The sequence below is a fragment of the Cibotium barometz genome, chromosome 14, assembly GCF_041138505.1.
Source record: "Cibotium barometz isolate CiBa-2024 chromosome 14, ASM4113850v1, whole genome shotgun sequence".
Lineage (NCBI taxonomy): Eukaryota > Viridiplantae > Streptophyta > Polypodiopsida > Cyatheales > Cibotiaceae > Cibotium > Cibotium barometz.
Genome location: NC_141059.1, coordinates 3,787,178 through 3,805,849, shown reverse-complemented (window position 1 = coordinate 3,805,849; position 18,672 = coordinate 3,787,178). Strand labels below are relative to the sequence as shown.

At 48.4% G+C, this 18,672-nt stretch overlaps 1 protein-coding gene across 7 annotated transcripts in view; it reads left to right on the top strand.

The window, feature by feature from the left end:
- The first annotated feature begins 1,251 nt into the window (after window positions 1–1,251).
- The window catches only part of LOC147631567 (armadillo repeat-containing protein LFR-like), a 151,730-nt gene continuing 134,309 nt past the window's right edge, over window positions 1,252–18,672 (top strand). For 2 of the 7 annotated variants that reach the window (XM_086808086.1, XM_086808084.1), the window contains exons 1-2: window positions 1,252–1,386; window positions 1,482–1,700. In XM_086808086.1, coding sequence (XP_086664212.1) covers window positions 1,499–1,700 — 202 coding nt within the window. In that variant the 5' untranslated portion in view covers window positions 1,252–1,386; window positions 1,482–1,498. Of the gene's footprint in view, window positions 1,387–1,466; window positions 1,701–18,672 lie in introns of all 7 variants that reach the window. The other 5 variants (XM_086808087.1, XM_086808085.1, XM_086808089.1 and 2 more) reach the window with 4 other exon arrangements.

The following is an 18,672-nucleotide window of genomic DNA, read 5'->3' as shown; positions in this document are numbered from 1 at the left end:
CTTTTTTCCTCACTATTTACATCCCAATCACCAACTTCTTTTGGTTGCTCTACTACAACGGATTTAACATAATGCACTTCAACAATTCAAGTTCACAATTACTAAACATATATTCATAATGTTTAACCTGAAAAATTATGTCTATATATTATAAAAGTGTCTTTGCAAAGTTGTAAGTGTCTTGAATTCATAGATTCTGGGCGCATCAAACTTGTATTATGAGAAAACCAGCTTATAAGGACATATATTGTAAAAGCATCTTTGCCAAGTTGTAAGTGTCTTGAATTCATACATTGTTTGTATTTTGAGAAAACCGGCTTATAAGGACAAACATATGTAAATGTCTTAGAACTACTGATGGGCACCCTCAAATCACTTATTCTCGAGTAGCATAGGAACATTTATGCTATGTCATGCATGTTGGATGTAGCTAGCTTCTCCCCCTTGGTGGCATAAGTCTCTTTGACATGCGTGGACATTTATCCTCTCCCTCACATATTGGACTCTTTCCTCTCTTTGTGTCCTTTGTAAATTATCTCAAGGGTTAGTTGTTTTCAACATTGTTATAGGGTTTTTGAGCTGCTTGCCTCTAGGTTACAGGTTTTGTGCATGGTGCTACTAGCACATACAAACACCCTCTCACTCTCTCCCCGCCGCCGCGAGTCCAACGCACAGACAAACAAGACCTCCTCTCTCGTGAGGCTCACATAGGTGATTAGGAGAGTAACTCTCTCTTTCTCTCCATGTGATTAGGGGTAAGGTAAGGACTTGATGGACTAGGAATGTCTACCCCCTTTTTGTATCTTAAAACAATAGAGCAGGCACGTGAAGTAGGGATGAGGGGTGTAGGAGGAAAGTAGGAAGGGGTGTTGCTTTGCCTCATGACGACTAAGGTGTAGGGAGGGGTGTAGAAAGAGAGTTGGGAGGGCTGTTGTATCTTGCTTGGTGACTAAAGTGTAGGTGAATATTTCACCTATGGTCATACTTTAGATGAATAAAATGAAATGGGGCCACTAGTTTTATTATATACACACTCATAGCATTCTTCTACTACTCCACTCCTAGAGAATGAGCCCTTGAAGCCTTTTGTGAGACCTTAAATAGAAAGGACATGAGTAAATGCATGGCAAAGGGTCATATATCTTTGACTTTTTCAAGCATAATCACTACATACTAAAATAAAACCTTAGAAAAACACTCTTATTCTCACAATATATATTTAATGGAAATGCAAAATAGCCTGCAAAATGGCCTATTTAGTGTAAACTCATATGCGTCCGCGCGCGCTCTCTCTCTCTCTCTCTCCTTCATTTGCTTTAACAAGAATTACCATTGTTTCGCTAGTGCGGACGATGAATGTGTAAATTCATTTCCCGCTAAAGCTCGGTATGCTCATAGCGACCAGCCAGCGTTTGTTTATCGCAGTCTGTTGTTCTGAAATTAAAGACTTGATGTATGTATGTCAGCTTTGTGTAACACAGGTAGAGGCCCGAAAGTGATGGCAGGGCCCATGGGTGGAGGCGGAGCAGGCATCGGGGTCACAGGAGGCCCAGGGAAGAGAGGGAGGTCTGTCATGATGAGTGGTGGAGTCTCTGCCCCTTCTAATGCCGCAGACGGCCCTGGACCTGTCGGCACGCCCCAATCTTCATCAGCCGTCACCATGATGGGTCCCACTCTGCAAGTGCACAACTCTTTCGCAGGTAAATTGGCCGTGCAGCAGTTGTAGAATTTTATATCGTGCATCATATGCATATATATGATGCAAGCACCCCGTGTGTAGTAAGCATCCCGTGTATAGTAAGGCTAGTTAGACAAATGTGCCAGCCTGTCCAAATGGGCCCATCTCTGCTGTGAATGTGGAATGACAGCTATCTTCCAGCCTGCTGTCCCATGTGCAGGGACTGTCCATTTCTAGCTGTAAAGTTGCCAAGGTGGGTGCCCTTAGTGGGTGGAGAAATGGTTTATCAGCCTGAATAACATCGGATGAGCATTGGTGGCGTATGTTGTAAGCATGCCACACATAGTCAAGTGGGGACACATCTTGTGTATGCAGTGATTCACATAAATAATCACAGAAGTGTTTACATAATAATTTGCATAACCCTTAGATGAACACATTCTAAAATTAACACCATTTTCTCAACAAACGAAGTCTTGTGCTCATCAATGCTTGTTTCCCCATTGTTGTAGTGGTTGGGCTAGCCCGGTGGGCATCCAGGGTAGCTAGGACTGCCAGCCTGGCCATAGGGTGAAATGAGGCAGGCCGACAAGCTCAGTCTGGTAGCTGGGTGAGGTAGAATAGCTGCAGCAGTAGGCTATGTGCTCCCAAAAGGGCTTATAAATACGACCCCTACTAGCATGCCATTCCTAAAGAGAATGGGGGGGAAAGGGAGAGCTTGAGTTCCTTGCAAGCAAACACACACACACACACACACATAAGAGAGTGCAAGACACGAGAGAGAGATGGATTGTTAAATTTTCTTTTATCTTTTTCTTTTTTCTACAACCATATAACTAAAAGATAAGAGTACATACATAAAAACACTGAGCCGGAACATCGCTCGCTGAAGCTTTCGCCCCCCCCCCCCCTCGAGCTGCCTTCGCCTTTCCCCGCCTGCTCGCACCCCCCCTCCGCGCCCCTGTGCTTTTCGCGCCCCCCGCTCCCCCGCGTCCCACCCCCCTGCCTGCCCCCGCCCCTCCCCTATCGCGCTTTCCCCGCCCCCTTTTGCTCCCCCGCTGCCCCGGTTTTCCGCCTCTGCCTTCCGCCCCTCCCCCTCTGTCTTCCGCCCCTCCCCTTTTGTCTTCTGCCCTTCCCTCTCTTCCCCTCCTCGCTCCGCTTTTTTCGTGTAGCTTGGTTCTTGCAGGACCCTCCGTTTTTCGCTTCGCCCTCGACTCAGCTTCAGACTCTGATGGAGGTTCCTCCCGCCCCACCTCAGAGGGACTCTTCCGCAGCCCCCTCGCCCGCCCCTAAGGATACCCCCATCAGGCTTTCTCTTTCGCCAGAAGAGGAAGCGAGCCTCGCCGCAGAGGTGGAACCTCCAGGCACACTCCACCATCTGCCGTATAGTTGGCACTCGCCCCAGTAGAGGGGAGATCCGGGATCTTCTCCACGCCCGCCTTCTTGCAGATGTGGGCAAGATCCTGGACGTTCAGTTACTGGGCCGCGGATACTACCAAATTGAGTTCGAGACAGCCCAAAGCGTGGCCGAGGTCCTAGCCATGAGTCCCCTTGACATCAGGGGCGCTTGGGCCTTCTTCAGACATTGGCAGCATGGTTTCGACCCAGCAGCGGTCGAGCAGGGAGAGCGCCTATTCCATGTCACAATTTACTTTCCTGGACTTCGTCTCGCGAGTACCTTCCGCTCCTTTCTAGGATAGGATCATTGGTGGGCCCGGTGCTTGAGTCTGGCCCCCCAGCAGCTATTCCCCAAGGGGGAGGGAGTGTCAGATGATATTCGGCATTGGAGGCCTATTACGATCCTCAATACTGTCTACAAGGTCCTAGCAAAGGCCTTGAGTTTGAGGATCCAGCCATTCCTTGGGGAGTTGATTCATGCTACCCAGACAGGATTCGTCAAGGAGCTCAATATCCTTGACAACATTTTCACCGTCTGGGAGGCGACGGCCCGAGCTAGATTTCTCGGTGAGGACTTGGTTGTTATGCTTCTCGATTTTGAGAAGGCATACGATAGAGTTGATTGGGGTTTTCTAGAGGGCACTATGCTTCGCCTGGGTTTTGAGCCAGACTGGATTCGAGGAGTGGCGGCTCTATATTCCACAGCTCGAAGCTAGGTGTTGATGGCAGGACGGGGGCCGAGTTTTGAGTTGACCAGATTAGTCCGTCAGGGATGCCCTCTCGCCTCGTTCCTCTTTCTTTTCTTTGCAGAGGCTATGAGCATGTATTTGACAGCAGAGTAGGTTGGTTTGAGAGAACTTCAGCTTCCTGTCCGGGGTGAGGACCTGCTCGATTCTGAGTTTGTTGATGACACGGGATTGTTTCTGCATGGCCAGGAGGCCAATCTACAGAGGGCAGAGCAGTCGCTCTACAGGTTTTTGGTGTGGCTTCGGGAGCATTGATCAATTGGCACAAGACTGTGGCTTTTTGGATCAGTAGCGCTCCCGCTCCGGCATGGAGCCCAGACCCGGGGTTTAGATGGATTCCTCCTGGCACAACAGTGCGGTATCTGGGATGCCAGATTGGACTTGATTTGTCACCTGAGCAGCAGATCGCTCGGCTTCTTTTGAGCATTCGGAAGAAACTATCCTTGGTTGGGAGGGTGGTGGTGACAAATCAGGTGCTTTTAGCGACTATGTGGTACATCACGTCTTGCTGGATCTTCTCGAGCTCTTGCATCAGCCAGGTACAGAGGCTGATCAGGAATTTTCTTTGGTCTGGGCGGGATGGTCAGCCGGCCCAGGCTAAGGTTGCTTGGGCAGTTATTACTCTTCCGCTGTCCAGGGGGGCTTGGGCATTATAGATCGAGCTGATCAGAGTAGAGCCTTGCTGGGAAAGCTTATTGTTCGGGGGCTGCTTCCAGGAGATGAGCCTTGGAAGGAGCTTCTTTTTCAGCGGCTGCAGGCTAGAGCTCCCCCAGCAGGGGGCACTTGGGCACCAGAGATTCGGTGGATCTTTACAAAGATGAGGAGGACAGGCCTCAGTAGAGGATGGGAGGACAGATTTGCCTTGAGTATCCTCCGAGCTTGGGAGTTGCTGAGACCGGGGCTTTCTCAGAGACCTCCTCGTGGCCTCGTCTAGGCTGGGGACCATTGGCGGCAGGCCCAGCACGCAGTTTTGGTGAATCCAGGCGGAGAGGCTGAGTCACTTCAGAGGGGGGTTGATTATGAGGGATGACATTCAGGAGGCACTCACTGAGGAGTGGTTCACGCCTTTCGAGCCAGCGGCCCCACGGTGGATGGGAGCCTTTACACAGTTGGAGATCCTAATTGCTGTCAGAGCTTGCACTGAGGATTGTAGATGCCTCTACTATGAGATACAGGATGAGGGCAGACTTCAGAGAGTAGAGGCAGTCGCCTTTGGTTGCAGAGTGCATCTTTCAGAAACGGGTAGTGGCCGCCGCTTCTCAAAGTGGCATATTGATCCAGACCCTGCAGATGTGCACTCTGATTGGCGCATATGGGCATATGCTGCGCGCCCCTTGGCCCGGCTACAGTGGGACCCTGGCGAGTACGAGTGGCATGATCCTTATGCATCCCCCGAGGTCACAGAGATCACCTTTTTCCAGTACACTGTTCGGTTGGGGAGGCATATTTTGACTGCGAGGAGGATGGTCTCTCCAGCTGCATCGGAGCATTGGCGGCTACAGGGACTCTCACAGGAGTTCTTGGAGGATTTTTGGACCAGGCTCTGGGCTAGCCGACAGGCACGCAGGATCTCGGCTTTCCAGTGGCTGGTTGCCCACAGGGGCTCTGCAGTTGGCGTGTCTACAGTGGTCTTCCGGCGGCCTGCGTCCGATGCGGCCACCCATTGGAGACACAGAGACATTGCGTATGGGACTGTCCACAGGCGCAGCAGATTTGGCTGAGGATGCTGCGCATTTTGACCCCCCCCCCTCTCCAGAGGGCATGCATACGTTGGGAGCCGCTGCTTGGTTGACTTTGTCAGGGCCAGCTCTGGGATACGAGACGGAGCAGGACAGCCAGCAGGCCATCAGATTCATTAGGGGCCAGCCTCGCCTTGTTCCTTCACCAGATTTCTCGTCGGTCGGCTGGACACAGGAGAGGGATTTACGATGGGAGCTCCTCAGCAGCCTCACCATATGGTTCACCTGGAGAGCCCGTTGTTTCAGGGCCTTTGAGGGGAGACTGGAGCCACCAGCAGAGACTGTTCGGGCTATCTGGCAGGAGTTGATTCACACCTTGCGAGGACAATATGACCGCATCCGGGGCGACTCGGACCGAGCGATCTTGCGGCGCCAGGCCTTCCACACCACTTGGCGCAGCGGCCCTTTCTATACTCTACACGCAGGTACCCCCCGCTGGCACTACAGGCCACCTGTTTGGATTTCCCCCCCTCCTATTGTATGATATAGCCTTTCAGTTATTTGTACTTTGTTGCACCTAGGGAGAGTCTCCCTAGCTGCCTTGATTGGATCTTTGCTCTGTTTTCTTATGAGCAGGAGAGGGTTTGGTAGCCCAGTGGGCGTTTTTTTATAACTAATGAAAGGATCTTTTCTCGGGGGGGGGGGGGGGGGGGGGGGGGGAAAGAGTACATACATAAAGAGAAAGTGCTCTCTTACAATAACACATAATGATCGGTCCGTAGTGTGAATCTGACTATATGAGTTGACGCTATAATTATGCCATAACTCTAGTACTTCAAAGTGGTTGTGTCATTCACTGGCAGCATATCAACCATAATCTCACCAACCATGCTAGTGGTATAAGTGCGGAAGCTATCACTCAAGTGGGTCATCAATGTTCGTTGCAGCACTAGTTGAGCTCGATATCTCAACACTTCCCCTTGAGCTCACTACATTCCAAGTAAGCTTCTAAACATGTGGAGCTTCGTTGTGTCTAATGCCTTCGTGAAGATGTCAGCCATGTGATCCTGTGTGCTGACATATACCATATCTACATCACCTGCTAGAACCTTCTCCCTCACAAAGTGATAATGCACCTCAATGTGCTTCGTTCTAGCATGGTATATTGGCTTACAGGCCAACTGTATGCTACTCAAGTTGTCACAATAAATGACAACTGCTCTATCTACGGGCTCACCTATATCACTAAGCAGCTTCTGAAACCATGCTACCTCCATAGTTGTAATATGCGGAAGCTTCGGAGAAGGATCGGTACTTCAAAACTCAGAAAACAGCACTCTTTTCGCGACGGAATTAACGCACAAAACTGAAAGACGATGTGCAGAAATAGAGAGAGAAGGGGGAGATGGAGAAGGACACAGTATTGGGTCCCAATTACCCTCTGTAGGGCCCCCACCACGGATGGTGTATTTGCTTTATTAGAATGATGTAAATCTGAAACAAATACAAAGTACTTGACCTTTTCTTGGCTGGAAAACCTGCCCTTGACCTTCAGTCCTTCACCCCTTAGCTTTAGCAAACCCTTGGCTGTCCTGGCCCTTGAATGCTTGATGCTCTTGGTGAATTATGAGATGGAAACATGGATTATGGGCTGGCCTATTTATACTTCCCATCATGAGCAGTCGGCCAGCTGAAAAACAGTCCATGTCCCACGACTGAGTAAATTCAGCATTAAATGCTCAAATAAATCCTAATAAATTCTGCATAATTTTCCTAGCAAGCTGGGGAGGTAGGCGCTTGCTTCTAGAAGGCTGGGCATAGCCTTTGCCCACAATCTATGGGCTGGGCAGCCTGTATGGGCTGCCCCATACATGCCCTACAGCCATATAAAGGCTGTAATCTCCTGGAGATTGCCTGATCTGTGCCCTAGGGCTGTCCTACAGCCCCTCCATGGCTGGTGGGTTCAGCCTGGGCCTTCCTGGGGGTGGTTCTACACCATTCCCGTGCCCACACTCAGATCCGGGGTAGCCCTATGGGCTGGCCCCTTGTCCTAAACATAATCTACTCAGTGATCTGGCATCCGGTACCATACCAGATACCCAGAACCACTGACATCATTCTAGAGGGAGACTCACAGCGCGGACTGGCACTGTTTCATGTGCAGGACAGTGCACACCTGACCTTGGACTCATGTGCAGGACAATGCACACCTGACCTCGGACGACTGAGATGGATCCCTGGCTGACTCATCCTGGACTGGGCTCACATGGGACCAGTTCACCATCCCAGGTCTTGCACCTTCTGTACAGAAATGTCTACGTGGCATCCAAGTGCGGGATGCACGTGACATCCCCTTCTGCTTAACTTGACGGAAGCTGCATAGCCTCCAAATAATCCGTCAATAATGCCGGATAGTCTTCGAAAAATTCTTTGTCGAGCCATACCGCTTCATGAGTTCCTCGGTCCTGAAACTTCGTGAGGAACTGTCGTAGTCTTCGGCCTGAGCCATGCTTGAAACGGTGCAGAAGGATCTGGTCTGGAACCATTACTTCTGCTTCATCAATGATGTCTGGTTCCGCTTCGTCTTTGACCTCTGAAGGGGGTGGACCTGCATATGGCTTTAACCAACTGACATGAAATACATCGTGCAGAGTCCAACTCGGAGGTAGCTTTAATTGCATAGACACCTCATTAATCTTTTTCCGGATGGGGAATGGTCCGAAGCTCCTGAAAGACAACTTTGGGCATCGCTTGCCCACCTGTTTCAATCTTTGCTTCATAATCCGAAGATATACCCAATCTCCTTCCGAAAACTTCATGTCCCTTCGGTCTTTATTGGCCTGTCGAGTGTAGGCCTCTTGCGCTTTAGCCAATCTGTCTTTGACGGACTCTAGTATCTCCTGGTAAGACTCCGTCACTCTGTTCGCCTCCGGTACTGAAGACGAAGTCCTGGTTAACAACGACTGGAAAGGCCTTCCAAACGCTGCCTCATATGGAGTCCTGCCAATAGTTGAAGAAAACGAGTCATTTAAAACAGCTTGAACTAAAGGCAAAAACGATTCCCACTTACCTTGCTGATCGTGGACATAACACTTCAGCACATCAAAGGCCAATTGGTTGTATATCTCTGTCTGGCCATCTGTCTGTGGGTGGAATGCACTGGAAAAATTCAACTTAGTACCAAAATTATCAAACAATGCCCTCCAAAAATGACTGGTAAACTTGGCATCTCGGGCTGACACTATGGTCTTAGGAATCCCACCAATCGGGTACCAATGCCGAATAAATAGCTGGGCAACATCCTCGGCGGTCACATTGGCCCTGCACAAGGAATAAGCATCACAAATTTGTTGAACCTGTCAACAATAGTCAAACACTGTGTATTACGCTTACTCGGACTGCGAGGCAGATTTGTGACAAAGTCCATCGAAATGTCTTGGAAAGGACCCTCAGGAATTGGCAAAGGCTGTAACAACCCTATCTTCTTTCCACGAGGAGCTTTCACCTTTTGACAAATGTCACAGCGTTGTACATACGTAAACACATCACGCCTCATCTTTGGCCAATAGTATTGCCGTTCTAATTTCTCCAAAGTCGAATTCATGCCCCTATGACCACCTGTAATGGCGTCATGGGCATCATGGAGAAGAGCTGCCCGGAATGATTTCATGACACACAGTCGGCCTTTGTAGTAAAGCCAACCATCGCGTATCAGAAAATGGCATGGTCCTGTGGCATCCAATGCCTGTTCCCACTGTGTACCGAATTCCTCGGAATCCGCGTACGTGTGCTTCATGTCTTCCAGTCCTGTACCAACAAGGTCTAGTCTAGTGGTCTGAATCGTAGATACTTGTCCCTTCCTGCTCAAAGCATCAGCCACTGGATTGGCCTTTCCTGGAAGGTACTCAATCATGCCACCGAACTGCTGGAATATCTGACTCCAGCGGTGTTGTCGATCACTCCACTGTGCACTTGGCATCGTCTGAATCCAGCGCAATGCCTGATGGTCAGTGCGGACCTCGAAGTCACGGCCATACAGGAAATGTTTCCAATGTTTCAAGGCCTGAATGACTGCTAGGAGTTCATGATCATAGACTGAGTAATTCTTTTCGGCGGGCAGTAACTTACGAGACATGTAAGCTACCGGATGACCATTCTGTTGCAATACACCTCCAATTGCGATGTTACTCGCATCGGTGATCACCTGAAATGGTTCGTCCCACGAGGCAAGGGCTAGACAAGGCGCTTCTGATAAAGCCACCTTGAGGTTCTGGAATGCCTCCAACGCTCGTGGAGTCATTCGAATCTTTTGCCTCCTTGTTTTCACTCCCTTTAGCAGATCGGTGAGGTCTGCCGAGAGATCAAAAAGCTTGTCAATGTGGGTGGAATATGCCTGGCATATACCCACAAATGATCTAATGTCATAAGCAGTCTGAGGTACTTCCCAGTTAACAATCTCGGCCACTTTAGCCGGATCAAGTCGAATGCCTTCGGCACTGATTATATATCCCAAGTAATGTACCTGGAACAGATAAAATTCTGACTTCTTTTCATTGATATAGAGCTCGTTGCTTTCCAGCAACTTAAGGACTTTCTCCACATCGATGTCATGCTGCTCAACTGGAGCTGAAAATATGAGTATGTCGTCCAGAAATATGAACACACACACTCCAATCAACTCCCGGAAAATACGCATCATCATGCGGTTAAATGTAGCTGGGGCGTTCGTCAATCCAAATTGCATGACCACAAATTCATAGTGGGCCCGTTCTGTACGGAAAGCTGTCTTGGGGATGTCCCCCTCAACAATCCGAACCTGGTGGTACCCACTCTTTAAATCCAATTTAGAGAACACCTTAGCTCCATTCAGCCTCTCGAGAATATAGTCAATTCGAGGCATCGGGAATCTGCTCTTGATAGTCAGCTTGTTGAGTGCACGATAATCGACACACAACCAAGAAGACCCATCTTTTTTCTTGACAAATAAGATCGGTGCTGCAAATGGCGACACGCTGGGGCGGATGAAGCCAACTTGCAACAATTCTTGGAGTTGGCGGTCCAACTCCGATTCCATTGCCTTAGAAAGGCGATACGGAAACTTGCTCGGGGGTTCCGAGCCTGGGAGGAGGTCAATCTTGTGATCCTCCGGTCTGGACGGGGGAAGCTGGGGAGGGAGACTGTCCCGAAGAAAAATCTTCTGGAACTTTTCATGGAGAACCGAGTACTTCTCGGAAGCACTGGCCACCGTCTGGGCTGTCTGGATGTAAATCATCGCACACTGTGCGCCTTTCCTGACTGCTCGCTTAGCCTGCAAGTGGCTTATGAGCGGAAAGTTTGGAATACCTGGCTCACACTTAATGGTCACGGGGGTGTTTGACACATTCCGATCAATCTGGAACGTGTGCTTGTCCCACTTGACATCAGGAAGAAACTTGTGAAACCACTGGATACCCAAAATTATGTCTGCTCCTACAAGAGGGGCAACCATAAAGTCACGCACAAACTCTATGCCTTGAATCACTAATTTAGCACCTAGAGCTTCATACTTGACGCTCGTTGTCATACCTGTGCTAAAACCCTCAACTTGTTTGTCCACCGGAGTCAGCTCGAAACGGGCACGCCTAGCGGCCTCTTCCGTGATCACATCCTCCGTGCTGCCGCTGTCAAACAAGACAACGACTCTCTGGCCACCTATGTAGCCAAAGGACTTGAGCAATTCGTTGCGCTCATACTCCTGGTCATGGGCGCCCTTCTGCTTAACTTCGAGCTCCCGGCTAATAATTGCTCCAACTGAAGCACCGGGGGTTGAAGAACTAGGGGTAGCCATTGGGGTCTGTGTGGGAGCTGTGCTCACCACGGAAGCTGTGGAGGCGGCGGCGGCCTTTGGAGGCTTCTTCGGGCAATCCCGAGAAGTATGTCCTTTTGTGTGACAAAAGTAACATCTACCCTCCTTCCTGTACTGAGCAAGCTCCTCAGCACTCAACTTGCCACCTGTCTTGCCTGCCTCCGCTTTCTGGTCTGGAGTAAGCTTAGACGCATTGTTCGAGTTCTTGGAGCCAGAGGCTCCCGGGCTCTGTCCTGGGGAAGACCCCGTCTGGTTCTGGCTTTTGCCCCCCGAAGCGTTAGCCTTGGGAGAAGCCGGCTGGGAAGTTTTGGGCTTGCCACCATTGTGTTTCATTTCTGCACTCTGCGCAAGCGAGAGTGCGTCCTCAAAGGTGGCTGGTCTAAACATACGCACCTCCCATTGGATGTGTGTGTCCAGGCCATACAAAAACTGCCCTTTCTTGTCCGCATTAGATAAGCCTAATTGTAGACACAAGGTCGAAATTCTATTGGCAAACTGAAGGACTGGTTGCGCATTCTGACGCGCACCCCTGAACTCGTCTTCGAGTCGCTCAAGGTAGTGGGGCGGTAAAGACCGCTGCTTAAGGTCACGGACGAACTCGTCCCACCCATAAGCCGCCATACCTGATCTGGTGTGGGCATGAGCCCACTGAGTCCACCAAGGAATGGCCTCACCTTCCAAATACCAACTGGCTAAGATCACTTTGTCAATATCTGACTTCCTAACTGCGGCAAAGTAAGCTTCAAATTGATGTAACCATGAATACAGAGTAGTGGGATCGAGTTTACCATTATACTTACTGAAGTTCATTTTCTCGGGAAAATGATTCGAGGGCGCCGCCGGTGTCAATCTGGCGTCCAAAGCTCGGAGGTAACGCTCGTGTTCCACTCGTCGCATGGCTTCGTCTTCTCGTTGTCGAATCTCCAATGCACGCATCTGCATCTCAAGCAAGGAGCTTGGCTGCGGCTGTGACCCCTCGAGAGGGTCCCTGTGACGAAGATTTGGTATCTGGGGTACGGAAGGAGAGGGAGGAGGAGATGGAAAACGCGACGCTGGAGAGCGAGAACGCTCCTCCAGAGCCAAAATCCGCGCCTTCTGCTCGTCCAACTTGGTTGTCTGGTCTGCGATTGCTCGCATCATCTGTTGGAACATGTCTTGTACACTCAAGCCGGGTGCCCTCGCTGGGCTGCCTGGTGCACTCTGGTCCCATGGTTCTGGTTCTCTCTCGTCGCCGAAGTTCGCCATAGCGGGAAAATGCAGTTCCTTTCCGGAACGCAATCTGACCATCCACTATCTGTGTGGGAGACTTCCGGAGGCTTCCGGAGGCTAAAAACCAACCGTCCTTCGAGGGACAGGAGTCACTCCGAAAGGGGTAGTCCACCGGCATCTAAAAACCAACCACACGAGCGAAAAAATTTTCTGGTTTTCTTTGCTGAATCTTCGTCCTTGAAGTGAGCTCTGATACCACTGTAATATGCGGAAGCTTCGGAGAAGGATCGGTACTTCAAAACTCAGAAAACAGCACTCTTTTCGCGACGGAATTAACGCACAAAACTGAAAGACGATGTGCAGAAATAGAGAGAGAAGGGGGAGATGGAGAAGGACACAGTATTGGGTCCCAATTACCCTCTGTAGGGCCCCCACCACGGATGGTGTATTTGCTTTATTAGAATGATGTAAATCTGAAACAAATACAAAGTACTTGACCTTTTCTTGGCTGGAAAACCTGCCCTTGACCTTCAGTCCTTCACCCCTTAGCTTTAGCAAACCCTTGGCTGTCCTGGCCCTTGAATGCTTGATGCTCTTGGTGAATTATGAGATGGAAACATGGATTATGGGCTGGCCTATTTATACTTCCCATCATGAGCAGTCGGCCAGCTGAAAAACAGTCCATGTCCCACGACTGAGTAAATTCAGCATTAAATGCTCAAATAAATCCTAATAAATTCTGCATAATTTTCCTAGCAAGCTGGGGAGGTAGGCGCTTGCTTCTAGAAGGCTGGGCATAGCCTTTGCCCACAATCTATGGGCTGGGCAGCCTGTATGGGCTGCCCCATACATGCCCTACAGCCATATAAAGGCTGTAATCTCCTGGAGATTGCCTGATCTGTGCCCTAGGGCTGTCCTACAGCCCCTCCATGGCTGGTGGGTTCAGCCTGGGCCTTCCTGGGGGTGGTTCTACACCATTCCCGTGCCCACACTCAGATCCGGGGTAGCCCTATGGGCTGGCCCCTTGTCCTAAACATAATCTACTCAGTGATCTGGCATCCGGTACCATACCAGATACCCAGAACCACTGACATCATTCTAGAGGGAGACTCACAGCGCGGACTGGCACTGTTTCATGTGCAGGACAGTGCACACCTGACCTTGGACTCATGTGCAGGACAATGCACACCTGACCTCGGACGACTGAGATGGATCCCTGGCTGACTCATCCTGGACTGGGCTCACATGGGACCAGTTCACCATCCCAGGTCTTGCACCTTCTGTACAGAAATGTCTACGTGGCATCCAAGTGCGGGATGCACGTGACAATAGTAGTTAGGAAACGAGTTTCTTACAAGGAAGGAAACGTGGAAACGTTTTCACATTTCCTTATAGGAAACACGTTTTTTTCAAGCAAAATTTTTGACATTTTTTTTGGGGGTCTCAAATCTAATGTTGAAATCTGTGCGATTATTTTGATAAAGTTTTTCTGGTTTCTGTGTGCGGCTTTTCCTCATCAAGGTTGATTTATTTTGTATTGTTCATGGGCATTGGGCCATGATTGTTGATTCATAATGATTCATGTGACATGAACACTTCAGACTTATAAGTTTTAATCTATGTAGTGTCATGTATGGTTTTTTTTAATGGCATCTAATGATGAATGATTGGATCATGGATCATGGATAGTGGACCATGGTCTTTGAATCATGATCACTTGACATTGATGATGGATGATTACATGGTTTTTGTTATTTGTGATTCAAAGACTGTAGGCTTCAAATTGATGTTTCCATGTATTCTATGCATTTAGTGTTATTTTTACATAGTTCATACAGTATATATTTAAAATTTTGTACATGCAAAAACCTGTAGGTAGAAAACTTGTAGGAAACTTTGGGCTGATTTTACGAAATCCGTTTGAAACATGTCTGAAACTTTTAGGAAACCCGTTTCAAACAATTCTGTAATTTCTATGGCTACTTCACAAGTTGCTAGCAGAACCCTTGTACTCTGTCTCTGTACTCGATAAGGTAACTGTTGGCTGCTTCTTACTGCTCCAACTCACAGCAGTACTCTCAAATGAGAACATAAAACCACTAGTAGATCTCTTGTTTGCAATACTACCAACCTAATCAACATCTGTGTACCCATGTAGCGGTATCTCTATATCAGCCTCATAGAAAACACCATAATCAATTGTGGACTTTATATACTTGAGAATCCTTCTAGCTCCATCCAAGTGTGGCTTCCTAGGGGCCTTCATAAAATGATTCACAAGTCCAACAACATAGCTCAAGTCTAGCCTAGTAATGGTCATGTAGATCAAGCTATCCACTATGCACCTGTACGTAGTGGGGTTCCACCTGTATCTACGAAAAGCTTTGTGTTTTGTTCCAATGGCACTGAAATAGGCTTGCAGCCTGATATACCATACTTGGACAACATGTTCAAGCCATACTGTCTTTGCAATAATAAAATGCTATGAGTTGATCTCACCACCTTTATGTCCAAGAAATACCACAACTCACTGAAATCTTTCATCTCAAACTTCAAACTTCTGTTTTAAAAGCCTTCTGATATCATGTATGTTAGCATCACTATCACTAGTGATAATTAAGTCATCCACATATATGACTAATAGCATGATCCCTCTATCTGTCTTTTTCACATGAAGTGAAAAATTTTCATTGGATATTTGAAATCCAATGGTGACAAGATACTCTCCGATCTTGTTTGACTATGCCTTGGATGTCTGTTTTAAGCCATACAAGTCTTTGCGTGATCTGCACATAAAATCTGGGTGTGTATCACTCTCATAACCTCGTGGTTGCATCATGTATACTTCTTGCAAATCACCATGCAAGACTTCACATCCATCTGATGTAAAGACGAACCCTTTGCTGTAGCCATAGCAATGACAGCTCTCATGTTTGCCATTCTTGCAACCGGATTGAACGTCTTCTCATAGTCAATGCCATAAGTCTGCGCATAGCCCTTGGCAACCAATGTTGCCTTATACCTGCTCACTGAACCATCATCGTTATACTTAACCTTATACAATCACTTACATCCAATTGCCTTCTTTTCCCTAGGCAAAGGTACTAACTCCCATGTTGCATTTGCATCCAATGCTGCCATCTCCTCATTCATAGCATCTTTCCATTTCTTATTTTCAAGTGTATACTCAAAACAAGTAGGCTCCAACTCCTGTATTGCTTTAACCATATAAGCATAATGATGGAATGTATATCTATCATATCTCAACTTGTCAACAAGAATACCCACCAGAAGGGATGCTAGTTGCTATTTTTCACCCTTTCAGAGCGGCACCAAAAATCAAGCAAGAACCAGTATTATTCGTCACCTTACTATGCGTCCCTTTGCCATTCTTTGCGATAGCGAAAGCAGCTCCGGATGGGAAGAGGAGCCTAGCACAGCCTTGGAATTTGGGCTTGATACACTGCGGGGGATTATAAACAGTCACACCCGCGGAGAGCGGTTGGGCTGTAAGTTGGAGGGACTTTTCTGCAACTTCTGAGTACCTAACCTGTTGGAAATTGGGGGCCACTTTCCGAGAGGTCACCCATCCTAGTAGTGTTTATGCCATTGTGTGCTTAATCTCCACCACTCTAATCCCCTCCAAGCCATGAAAATTGGTGGAGGAGGGATGATAATGGTCCTTATTTATGTATGATCTCATTATCCCTAGCACTACGCATGTGGTATGTAGACACCCAGGCCATGACTTTTATCATAACCCTTGTAGATCTGTGTACATCTGGATCACTGTTAGGTGTCCTCAAAACAACCTTGGTTTTCCTTACACTAGGAGTAACCACAGACGGAATGCCAAGCTTCTCATCAAGGCTCTGCTCAGAGCTATTGGAGTCACCATCCACGTATGAGTGACTTGCTAACAGATCAGGCACATCTATCTTTTTCTTTCCTTTGCGTTATACATGTGTACTCAAGTTTTCCTGTATTTTCTTTCAGATTTATATCATTCTAATAAAGCAAGTACACCATTCGTGGTGGGGGCCCTACAGAGGGTATTCGGGACCCAATATTGTGTCCTCTTCTCTCTCCGCGCCTCCTATGATGGTAGAGGCCATATTCCAGACTGTATGCCTGCTAATCAGGGAGATGCCACAGGACAGATTGTCATACAGAGCTTTTGAGGCATCTAGACAGCTGGCTGAGGCAGGAGACAGAGGATCATGGTATGCACAGGTCACACATTGGTTCTCACAGCATGGCCTAGACATGGATCATCTACCACCATTCCAGTATGACAGGGATGCACCACATATCCGTCTCTCTCATACTGAGAGGAACAGAGTATTGAGACAGAACCTATGGCAGCTCTATACATGAGAGACATGGATATCGCGTACACAGCCTCTTCCACCGAAGATGCTATACTACAGAGATCACTTCATGAGTATCACTAATGATGGATTTATAGAGAGGCCTAGATACATGGAGGGCTTTTTACCACACGGCTCCCAAGTGGCTAATGGTCAGCTTAGAGTTTCATCACATCGATTGGAGATCGAGACTGGCAGAGCAGCACGGATCCCCCGAGAGGAGAGGGTATGCAGATTGTGTAGAGAGGAGGTGGAGAGTGAGGAGCATTATGTATGCAGATGCAGAGCATATACAGCCATCAGAGAGAGAGATCCCATTTTATTCAGAGAGCCACATTCCCTACGCCAGATCTTTGGGGCAGCAGACCAGCGCATACTGGGGAGATTCATTCTAGACACACAGCGTCACAGAGAGACATCATTACAGGCTTAGACAGCTCCAGAGGGGGGACGACAGACACAGATTACTACATTTTTTCAGAGATCCATCCCACTCCCAGCCCCTAGGGAATTACTCTCCAAAGAGCAGAGACACTTAGAGCCCGTAGGAGACAGAGGACACCTGGCTTTCAGACACCACGCCTATACCAGAGAGAGATGACAGAGATCAGAGCTCAGTTTCACAGAGAGGGTGTGGAGCGACTAGCTCGCTTCAGAGCAGACCCAGGCATGTTCTTCAGGGAGGTGTGGACACCCCCTTCATTGATGTATACCATTTTATACCCCCAGTATGGTACAGGATGGAGCTAGCTAGGTTGCATATCATGATTGTATACTCCATGCATATAGCTTTGCATTCTCCTAGTAGTAGAGCTCCATCCCCTCCCCCACTCATTGTACTTATTGCACACCTAGATTCAGCTTTTTAGTTCAGTACTTTTTCATTTTGTTGGGATGACAGAGGATACCCCATACAGGTACACCGATTTGTCTCATAGGCCGAGTTCGGTCTTTTGGAAGACGTTAATAAAATCTTTCTTTCTTTCTTTCTTTCTCTCTCTATTTTCTGAACATCTTCATTCAGTTTTGTGCGTTAATTTCGTTGCGAACAGTGTGTTGATTTTCTGAGCATTGAAGTTACCGATCTCCCCTGAAGCTTCCGTATGTTATAGTGGTATCAGAGCCTACTTCAAGTGCAAAGATTTAGCAAAGAAACCAGAATTTTTTCTTGCTCGTGTGGTTGGTTTTCAGATGTCGGTGGACTACCCCTTTCGGAGTGACTCCTGTCCCTCGAAGGACGGTTGGTTTTTAGCCTCCGGACGTCTCTCACACACATAGTGGATGGTCAGATTGCACTCCGGAAAGGAAGTGCGTTTTCCTGCTATGGTGAGCTTCGACGACGAGAGAGACCAAGAACCTTGGGACCAGAGTGCACTAGGCAGCCCAGCTAGGGCACCAGGCTTGAGTGTTGCAGAGATGTTCCAGCAGATGATGCGAGCAATCGCAGACTAAACGACCAAGTTGGAAGAGCAGAAGGCGCAGATTCAAGCTCTGGAAGAACGTACCCGTTGTCCAGCGTCGTGTTTTTCATCTCCTCCTCCCTCTCCTTTCGTATCCCAGATTCCAGATCCTCGACACAGGGACGCTCTTGAGGGGTCATGACCGCAGCCGAGCTCTTTGCTTGAGTTGCAGATGTGTGCATTGGAGATCCCACAACGTGAAGACGAAGCCATGCGATGTGTGGAACACGAGCATTACCTAGCAGCTTTGGATGCCAGATTGACACCAGCGGCGCCCTCGAATCATT